This window comes from Acinonyx jubatus, chromosome A1 (genome assembly GCF_027475565.1).
Source record: "Acinonyx jubatus isolate Ajub_Pintada_27869175 chromosome A1, VMU_Ajub_asm_v1.0, whole genome shotgun sequence".
Taxonomy (NCBI): domain Eukaryota; kingdom Metazoa; phylum Chordata; class Mammalia; order Carnivora; family Felidae; genus Acinonyx; species Acinonyx jubatus.
In genome coordinates, this window is record NC_069380.1 from 170,527,207 (window position 1) to 170,537,726 (window position 10,520).

Below are 10,520 nucleotides of genomic sequence, written 5' to 3' on the forward strand. Positions count from 1 at the left end.
TCCTCAGTCTAACCTCAGCTTCCTGCTCTGGCTTTGGTCTCTCCTCTGGGCTGTCTCCCAGTGTTTCACTATGCCCAGTATTCTCTCTTTTGAAAGCAAATTGTGCCTTGAGGGTACAGCCTCCCTCCCTCCCTCTCCCTCCCCCCCCCCCCCCCCCACCCACCTCACCTCTTTCTCTTTCCTGGCAAATTTCTTGAAAAATGTTATCTGCATTCACTGTCTTTGCACGGTCTTCACAAACTATCCCCCGCCCCCTCAAGCCACCAGTGACAACTTTGTTGCCAAATCACACTCTCCTGGCCCACCTTCTTTGTCAGCTAGGCAGCATCTCACATTTTGTATTGGTTGTCCTTTTCAAATATTGCTTTCTTCGGCCCTGTCTTCAGCCAGGCGGGGACAGGGAAAGGACAATGGGAATGCCGTGTTCTCCAGATTTCTCACCTTCTCTGATCTCTCTTCTGTCTCCTTTGTGGACTCCTCTTCCTCTCTCTGACCCTCCCCCTAAAGGATATCTTTCTGAGAAAGAGAAGCCATCTAGATAGTGTTGTTCCTGGTTCGTTATGTCCACCTGTTTCCTCCCTGCCCTTCACACTGATACCTGCTGCTACTGGGCACCTCCTCACAAATGTCATACCAGTACTCAAACTGAGCACATCCAAAACTGAGCTTGTTATCTTTCCCCAAAGAGGCCTGCTTTTTCTTCTTCGTTGTCTGTCTAGTTAATGGCACCACCACCATCTACCCAGTTGCCTGAACCAGAACCCAGGATGCCATTCTGGGAGGAACACATCATGGTGATTGAGAGCAGCGGGCCTTGGAATCGGACCTCAGTTTGGAACCTGGCTCTGCCACACTTGCTGGATGACCTTGGGCAAATCACTTCATCTCTAAGCCTCAGTTTCTTCATCCACAAAATGAGAATAACAGTAGAACCTAACTCAGATGGTTGCAAGAATGAAATGGAGTGATGCACAGAAAGGTTCGACAAAACGTGTGGTCAGGGAAGCTGCTGCAGCAGCACCAGTGGTTGTCAGTGTTCTTGTAACTCCTCTCATTCTCTCCCCACCTGCCACCAAATCCCAGCCACACTACCTCCCAAATAGCTCAGACCATCCACTTCTCTCTGCGCTGTACTACTACTACTACTTAAAAAGCCTTCAGTGGCCGAACATTGCCCTTGGGATCAAACCCAGACTTGAGCATGGCCTGCAGGGCTCTTAAGGATCCAGTCCTTGCTTAGCTTGCCAGCTTTCTTTCTCAGTCTCTCCCCTCTGGCCTTCCTGCCCACCACTCCCTACCACTCTCCTAAAAGAAATTGGGGCTCCAGCTCTCCCTATGAATGTTTGCGTTCCCTAAAGATTGTGTGTGCCCATTTCCCAGTCTTTGCACTTGCTCCTCCTCCTGCCTAGAAAGTGCTAGTCTCTGTCCAGGACGATACCAGTCACCCTCCAGTGCCCAGGGAGATACTGCCTCCTCTGTGGAAAGCACCTCTGATGGCCTGGTCTGGGTTCCCAGAGTATCGATAGTACTTTCTTCCCTGTTACTCAGCATTAAACAGCCTGTTTGCATGTCTGCCTCCCTCAGCAGAGTTCTCATGCATAGTTAAATTGCCCAGAGCCCAGCCCAGTGCCTCCTAGTTGATGGTCAAGAAGTGATTGTCAAACAGGATTGAAAGCCATAGGAACTGCAGATCACACCTGGATGTGCTGTCCCAACTCTGCCACTTTCTAGCTATGTAACCTTGGGCCAGTTCCTTATTCGTTCCAAAGTCACATGTCCTCATCTGCAAATTGAGGATAATGTTTGCCAGGGGCCATTGTGAGGGTGAAACGAGATGACATGCGGGAAGGGTCAGGCTCATGGCATGTAACAGAAAGTTAGTGTTCTGTGCTCTGTCCTCCTCTCACTACCAAGCCATACGTGGTCCCACATCGCTCCCTCTAACTCGTTTTCAGATTTGAAATCCTCCATAGAACTTCCATTCCTAACAGAAAAAGTTGGCTGGTGCAGGGGAGGAGTGATTTGAAAGGCCTTCCATTCCTTTGTCCATCCTCATGGCCTTAAACTTCAGGGCACATGGCTGGAAACACTGCTCCAGACTGAGCTGCTTCCTCACATGAGCACCATGGTGCCAAGGCACAGCCTTGTCAGCACCCAGGGAAAGGGACGCATGCCCCCTCAGATGTCCTCCTAGCAACACCATGAGGAATAGGTAGGTAGTTTTTCTACCGAATTTACAAAGGGGGACAATAAGATTCAGAGAAAGTGATTTGTCCAAGGTCCCACAGTTGTGGCGCTAGTCAGTTGCAGAGCCATATTTAAAACAGATGGATGCTTGCTGGGGCACAGAGTCACGCTCTTTAAGTTGACTCTGAAGTGGTCGCAAGCCCTCTTTTCTCTCCCCAGTTTCGTTTTCCTGTTTCTCCCCTCCATTCCCACATCAGCTAGAAATACGTGAAATGTGGAAGTCATCTAGCCCCTGGCCCAGCACCACCATCACCTCCTTCCCGTGGGCTTTTGACATCTGTCTCCCATCTCCCTCTAAAGGCCTGTTGGCCTGCTGGTCACTTGAGGTTGAGCAAAGGAATGGGGTGACTCAGAGCCCAAAGACTCTCATTTTTACTCTCCAGAACGAGATCTGTTGACACTAACAGTCCAGCCCCCAAGTTCTCACATAGGTAGAGGGGCTGCTTTTACATCTTGTTGTGGGGCCCCATGTGGCTGCCACTGTATGCCATCAGGCACATTTCAGGCATGGCCTTGATTACTGGAGGCAGCTGAGTGGTGAGTGGCCTTCGTATGGGAACTTCGCCCTCTTCCATAGTGCCCATACACACATTCCTGCCATCCAGAGCAGTCTGACCTACCATGGTGGCCATGGTGGTCTCACAGCCCATCTTCTTAAAGCCCTCCCCCCCCCCCCATGATACCACAGCTTTTTTCCCCTACCACCAGCAGAATTGGAGAGAATGCTTCTGTAGCAGCCATCTGCCTCACATGCATCCCCAGTTTTGTCTTCACTCCAGAATTATTGTTCCCCCCTTTTGCAGATGAGTCCACGGAGACTCAGCAAGTGATTGAACTGCTTAAGCTCAAGCCTGGAAGGCAAGGTACAATTAGCTGCATTCCTATCCCTTTGAGTCCTAGTGTCCGTAGGCCCTACGACACCAGGGCTCTGGATGAACAAGCTATAAAAACCCTATCCTTTGTGGGTCTGTCTCCATCCCCAGGACATGCACCTGTCTGCATTTCATCCTCACTCCCACAGGGTGGGTGAGCAGGCCAGGATGGCAACACCCTGCCTCTAGCCAGTTAGCCGCAAAGGCGGGCCCCAGGCTGATGTGTCAGGTGTCACACTGTGCCTGGTAGCTGCCTGGCCTCCGCTGAAATTGCGTCTTATGTTGGCAGGAAAAGGAGAAGGCCCACTTGGCAGCAGAAGCTCTAAAGCAGGTGAATCGTAGTGTTTCTGGAAGCCAGGAGCCAAGGCCTGCCAGGGAGAGGCTCTTGGAGTGGCCTGACCAGGAGCTGGATCGAGTAAATAGCTTCCTGAGCAGCCGTCTGCAAGAGATCAAGAACACTGTCAAGGACTCTATCCGTGCCAGCTTCAGTGTATGTGAGCTCAACATGGACAGCAATGGATTCTCTAAGGAGGGTGCTGCTGAGCCAGAGCCCCAGAGCCTATCCCCCTCAAACCTCAATGGTTCCTCAGAGCAACGGCCTGACATTAATCTTGACCTGTCCCCTTTGACTTTGGGCTCCTCTCAGAACCACACGTTACGAGTTCCAGGTGAGCCAGCCCCACCATGGACAGAAATGAGAGGCTCCCACCCACCATGGACAGAGGTGAGGGGGCCCCCTCCTGGTATCATCCCTGAGAATGGGCTAGTGAGGAGACTCAACGCCGTGCCCAACTTGTCCCGGGTGATCTGGGTCAAGACACCCAAGCCAGGCAACCCTAGCCCTGAGGAGCCAGGCCCAAAGGAAGTTCCCAGTTGCAAGCAGGAGCTGCCCGAGCCTGTGGTCTCAGCTGGGAAGCCGCGGAAGGGCAAGAGACAGGGCAGTCAGGCCAAGAAGATCGAGGCAAGCCCAGCCCCACGGTCCCCTGCCAGCCTCGAGGTTCCCAATGCCAAGGGCCAGATCCCCAGCACCAAGCAGCCAGGCAAGGCCACAGAGCCTCCCAAAGTGGGCAGCTGTGCTGAGGCTGGAGAAGGGAGCCGGGGGAGTCAGCCAGGACCAGGCTGGGCTGCCGGCCCCAAAGCTGACGAGAAGGGCAGCTCCTGGCGAAACTGGCCAGGTGAGGCCAAAGCACGGCCTCTGGAGCAGGAGTCTGTGCAGCCCCCAGGCCCAGCAAGGCCACAGAGCTTGCCACAGGGCAAGGGTCGCAGCCGCCGGAGCCGCAACAAGCAGGAGAAGACAGCCGCCTCCTTGGGTGAGTGCACCAGGAATTGAGTGGCTGACCCCCCACCCCCACCCCAGCCAGGCCAGAGGGTGGAGGGTAATCCTTGCGTGTGGGCAGTGCTGCCCTAAGAGCATGACCCCAGAGGCCTGGCCATGGGCACTAAGCCCTCCTGGCTGTGTCTTCCTAGACGATGTGTTCCTGCCCAAGGACATGGATGGGGTGGAGATGGATGAGACTGACCGGGAGGTGGAGTACTTCAAGAGGTAGGTGTGGGGATGCCTTCTCGCCCACCCACACTCAGGCTCTCCCTCAGCCCGACTCCCTCAGAGGGAGAGCCTCTCCAAGCTCTCTCCCACCAGTATATCTCCTGGAACCCAGGTAGCCACATGGCAGGACAGGGCATCTGGAAAAGTATAAGGGACAGGGAGAAGGAGGCATGTCAGGCCCCAAGAACCAGGGCTTTCTCCAGCTTTATTCATTTGTTTATTCATTTGCACTTTCTCTGCTCTGCCTGGGCTGAGCTCTACGGTAGAGGCAAATCAAACACAGCTTAGGTGGGGAGAGAGAGCCATAAACAATGTTGAGTGCTGTTGGAAGAGTAAGGGTATGGGGCCGTGGGGGAGGCAGCTAGAAGTGGGGCGACAGGCGAAGCTGAAACGTAGGCGAGGCCAGGGCAGCCTTCCTAGTAGAAGTGGCAACCAAGCTGAGACCTGAGAAATAAGAATAAGTGGGCAAGGTAAAACAGGGCCTTCGTGACAGTGGAGCTAGTAGGTATAGACGTTTGAAGCTGAAAGCAACATGCAGTACCTAGGGGAACAGAAGGCAACCCAGTGTAGCTGCAGTAAAAATACAGTGTGAGGAGCAACCCTGTATCCTGAGGCAGTGTTGGTCTCTTAACACATTGTTCCCTTGGCTTGTGGGCACTCTGTCCAGAAAGCCAGCAGAGCTCACATAACCTGCTAGATCCCAATACCCTGGAACCAAAGGACTTGTACAGAGCTGACTTGGTTCCTTTATTGACCAGGACACACAGGTCTAGAAAGGGGGTCTAGCAGTGAGAACCTCTAATTGTGCTTTTTTGGTGTCTCTCAAAACCAATAGGTTCTGTTTGGATTCTGCAAAGCAAACTCGTCAGAAAGTTGCTGTGAACTGGACCAACTTCAGCCTCAAGAAAACCACTCCCAGCACAGTTCAGTGAGGTATGGAGACCCCTAAGTGTTGCACGTACTCCCTCTCCCCAAGTTCTGTCACTTCTGTGCCCCCGCCAGACCATTTCATGCTCTGGGGCACATGGAGTTAGCCTAGCAGCTTGCCAGCCCTGGCCCCTGTACCTCCACGGCAACAGCACCACAAGTTACACTCTCTGAAGATATCCTGGGCCAGACCCTCCTGTGTTCCCTCTTGCCTGTGCTCCTGAAGGGTCCTTCCTGCACTGCCATCCTTGGACTATCTCTGCCAGGCCCCTGCTTCCCTTACCATCTGCCTCTCAAGCAGCCTTAGTCCCCAGAGGACTGCCCCCACCGCTGACATTATTAGCCTCAGGGTTGAATCTCATTTGCCTGGCCTGGTAGGCTACCAGGATGCTTCCCAGCTAAAACCATACAAGAAGGGGCCAGCCCCAAAGAACCAGTGAGAAGGCAGATGAGGTAGACCAAGACCTTGGAGAGGTCATTTAGGCATGGAGGAGTTGGTGAGCACTCTCCACAAATATGACAAGCTCCATGAAGAAATGATAGCTGGGCTGCCTCCTGAAGAAGAGATCTGGCCCTGAGCTGGGCTCTGGCCTCCTCTCCGAGCCACCTACACTGGTCCTTTGTCTGAAATATTGACATATATATTTTTTTAATGTTTTATTTATTTTTGAGAGAATGAGAGTGAGGAAGGGCAGAGGGAGGAAGATAGAGGATCTGAAACAGGCTCTGCACTGACAGCAGCAAGCCTGATAGGGGCTTGAACTCACGAACTACAAGATCATGACCTGAGCTGAAGTCGAATGCTCAACCGACTAAGCCACCCAGGTGCCCCTGCAATACTAACATATCAGATGATGTTCTGGACTGCAAACAGAAGACCAAGAAGGGCTGAGAACCATAGTGTAGGAGAGAAGGCTGGCTAGCAGACAGGCCTTGGTGCTGGGTTTGCAGCCTAATGGCTATGCAGTGCCCTGTCTTAACTCCATGCTCTGTCCCTGGGATCGGGCCTTTTCTGGCTGGCAATCACACAACTTGCCCTTAAGGCAACAGGAAACTGAGGCAGGTAGGCTGAACTCAGGGACCCCTGGGAGGGTGTCCTCACCTGTACTTCTCTTTTCAGTGCCAGGAACACGCCTCTCTGGGCCAGGGCAGCAGACTTCCTGGACCCTCAGCCGAGTCCCTTTGTCATTTTTGGGGTCAGGATTCCCCACCCTTGATGCTGGCCTCAGGCTGCCCGGAGTCAGGACTGTCTTTAGACTCACCTTAGCCCCTCTCTCTGAAAGGGCTAGGTTCCCTGGTCTTTGGCCAAACTGAAATGTCCACACCCTCAGGAGCTTCTGCCAGGACCAGGGTGCCCTCCTGTCTCTTTTTTCTACCTCCACAGGATCCAGGAGTGACGGGGACCCCAGGCACTTTCATCTTTTGCCTCTTCTGAGAGTAAAAGGGGCACATCTTCTCCCACAGCCCAATGCCCTTGTCAGCCAGGAAACCTCATCCGGCCATCTTCTCTCAAGGACTCCCTCTTTGGTTGATTTCTTTCCCAAGACTGGAGATGTTCCCTTCCTGTCCCACTCCCACCATAAGGGCTCTCCACTGCTTTTTCCACCCTCCTCAGAGTGGGAGCCCTGAGAGTGCATGAGAAAGCAGTGCTGGCACAGATTCGGGACCTAGCCTGGGCTGTGTACCCAGAGCCTGAGGCAGGAGTCAGGATGCATATGCCGCCTCTCCCCTTCCTGTCAGTAGGAGAGCAAAGACCAGAGGCTGGGCTCTTACCCTACCCTGACTTGGAAAGAGGTGTGACAGGGGAGCTGTCCCCTGGCAGGGTCTTAACTTTCATCCTCTGCTGGAGGTAATCAAGGAAGTCTATTCAATATTTTCAGCCCAGGGAGTAAAAATAGCAGGCAGTTGTTCCTACCCATGGGGACCCATGGAAACCCAGAGCCAACATGGGGAGGCTAAGTCAAAGGTCTCACTCACGGTGCAGCCATGCTCTCCTGTTTTCTCAGCCCCTGCCGGGTCAAGCTTCTTCAGGGTGTCCTGAGACCCCAACTGCCAGCTGAAGGTCTACAGTTTCTTCCTCCACATCCCTATCCACCTGCCCAAGATCCTCCCTGCTCCTCGCCATCCTGGACCAACCAAAAGTTGAATGGACGCTGTGCCGTGCTGGGGCCCCTCAGGACCTCCGCAGAGCCGCTTCCTGGTGCTACGCAGCCTCCTCACTCAGAGCCCGGGGGCTGGACTGGCTTGTGGGCTGGGGGCTGATGGTACTGCTGGCCCAACACTGCTCTCTTTGTGTTTGGTTTTGTTTTTGTTCTTGTTTTTCAATTCTTTACTTTTGATACTGTGAAGATCTTTCCTGCCGAAAGATAAAGCAACATTTGGACACAGAGTCGGTGTGTTGGTGGTTTGCTGGTCTGGGATGGGGGTGAGGTGAGGAATGTACTCAGAAGCATGGGCTCTGCCTTAGTCATTAACCTCATTGAGCACATACTATGTGTCAGCAGTTCAGTAATTTCCTCTTAATTCTTACAGCAGTTCTAAATGGGACTGTTATCCCAATTTATAGATGAGGAAACTAAAGCTAAGACGGGCAAGTGACTTCAGTGCACTCAGTCTGGCTGACTAGGATTAGAGCATAGGCCTGTATAACAGCAGCATCTGTGCTCTTTCCTCCTGTTGGGAGGACTCTGGTATGTAAACTTGAGCAGCTGTTTCCCCATACTGTGTTTGTTTCCCCCTCTGCAAAACCAGTGAGTTGGAGGAGTGAGACTCGATCTCTTTGCAACTGATGTGAGATGGAGTCTGGGAAAGGCTTACGGCCTTTATGGACTGTACACCTGTAACGTGGGTGATTCACATTGTCAGGAGAAGTGGAGTAAATGAAGTTCCTATAAATTGGATTTGACTTTCCAATGGGAATGAGACCTATAACCTAAGTACTGGATTGTTGAGGATAATGAACCCTTCTGTAAAGTAAAGCAAACTACCTCATTCCTACCCCACCACCCCCCACAGTAAATCTGGTTCTTAAATTCAGATTTTAATATAATAGGTTTGTTAAACAATGCTTTCTCGTACACACTTGTGTTTCCAATTCCTTGTCCCCAATGTCATTTTCTCTCTAAAACTGACACTTAACTTGAGCTTGTGTGGGAAGCAGTGGAGGCTGTGGCCACTCAGTCACTAAGAGCCCTTTATGGAGAGGTGGGAGCAGGATCAGAAACTGTTCCCTCCCCCTTCTATTCCTCCCAGGTTGAATCCCACCACGGGCTGTCAGTGCCAGCTTCCTCTTCTAAAGATGTTAAAAACCATCACTCACAGGCTCACAATTCCTGGTCCCTGGACTTTCCTAATCTCCAAGAAAGTATGCAAACTCCCCTGTGAAACCTGTCTGTATATGTATTACCTTTGTTCTTCTTTCCTTTCAACTCTTGCACCAGGCTCCCATGCTGCAACTGAACTGGCATAATTACCTAAAATTCTGCTTCATCATTCAAAAATTGCAGGTCTGATCAAGGAGCTGCTTTACATATAGAGAAAAACCTGTGGGTGGCATTCAGAGGCTTCCACAACCAGCCCCCACCTCCCAGCACTTCAGCAATACCAGATGACCTCAGTCTTCATCTAGGCCTGGCACTCTCAGGTCTCCCAACTTTCGCTCACACATTTCCTTTTTCCTAGATTACCTTTCCTTTATCATTTCCTGCTTATCCTTCACATTCCAGCTGAAAGGCCATTTTACAATGAGAATCAATTTGCCCTGCCTTGTGATGCTTCCAGAAAGTACTACCTTATCTGTCTTAAAATATTTCTCCTGAATATCAAGATCCATTATATTTCTGTCTCAACTAATCCATAAACTCACAAGTCAGGTTTGTGTCTTCATCTTTCATTTGCTTCAGCACTGTGCACAATACCCAGCACGTGCTCATGTTAAATACATGAATGGAGGAAAGAATAGTACTGACCCATCACTCCTCTTCAAAAGTCACCAGTGGGCTTGCCTGGGTGGCTCAGTTGGTTGAGCCTTGACTCTTGATTTTGGCTCAGGCGATGTTCTCCCAGTTGGTGGGATGGAGCCCGGAGCTCAGGCTTGGCAATGACACCGCAGAGCCTGCTTGGAATTTTCTCTCCCTCTCTCTGCACCTTTCCTGCCCTCACGCTCATTCTTTCTCAAATAAAAGTCCCCAGTGAAGTTGAAGTTACTTTTGACAGGGCCCTGCATGCCCTGGTCCCTGTCTACCTATCCAGCTTTAGCTCTGACCACTCCTATCCCTACAGCAGCCGGCCACGTGACCCGTCTGTTCCTTGAGGAATCTGTGTGCTTGCACAAGGCCAGACCTTCACTCCTGCAGGGCCCTCCCTCAGAAGGCTTCTCTCCCTTTCCTCCCCTCCCTGTTCTGAGATTCTACACTTTTCTGGAAGCTCAGATCTAGGTCTCCTCGAAGCCTCTAGTTCCCCAGGCAGTGAGTTACTCTAAGCTCTATCACAGCATTTGCAATAATAACTTCGTACATAAGTACAGACCCTCAGCGAAAACACTGTCATCAGTATTTTATTTATCCCTCACCACTCTGAACATACGTGTTGTCACATAGATAAGGACGCCAGTCAGAGCTGCAGTGCAAGTTGATTCGTTACCCGCGCCCCGTGCCCGGGATGGAGTCCCCGGTGGGGTCCCAGTTGGCCCAGTCCCGGAACGTGCCAGATGACGTCAGGCTATGGGCGAAGCTAGGCCTCCGGTAGGCGGGTCTCTTCTGTATCTCCACTCGTGGGACCTTCCACCAGGCTTCGTTTGAGCTTTTAGCGCATGCTCCAAGTCCTCCAGCGTCCCATAATGCATTGTATGACGCTTCGCCCTCGCCCCTGGCAACAAATGCGCAGCCGCCCAAGGGTACTTTGACGCTGCACTGCCTGACAGTGTCTCG

The 10,520-nt window shown here is 52.0% G+C and overlaps 1 protein-coding gene and 1 long non-coding RNA gene across 21 annotated transcripts in view; one reads left to right on the forward strand and one right to left on the reverse strand.

Moving 5' to 3' along the window:
• Positions 1-10,292, forward strand: part of FAM193B (family with sequence similarity 193 member B) — a 33,734-nt gene extending 23,442 nt beyond the window's left edge. For 18 of the 20 annotated variants that reach the window (XM_027035638.2, XM_027035653.2, XM_027035633.2 and 15 more), the window contains 4 exons: positions 3,409-4,429; positions 4,587-4,662; positions 5,501-5,598; positions 7,599-7,981. In XM_027035638.2, coding sequence (XP_026891439.1) covers positions 3,409-4,429; positions 4,587-4,662; positions 5,501-5,597 — 1,194 coding nt within the window. In that variant the 3' untranslated portion in view covers position 5,598; positions 7,599-7,981. The other 2 variants (XM_053225835.1, XM_027035636.2) reach the window with 2 other exon arrangements.
• On the reverse strand, positions 4,541-10,201 carry LOC113593000 (uncharacterized). The gene is made up of 3 exons (XR_008300172.1): positions 8,999-10,201; positions 7,570-7,948; positions 4,541-5,109 (listed from the first exon to the last, which is right to left on the reverse strand). It is a non-coding gene; the product is annotated as an uncharacterized LOC113593000 (long non-coding RNA).
• Positions 10,293-10,520: the final 228 nt, after the last annotated feature.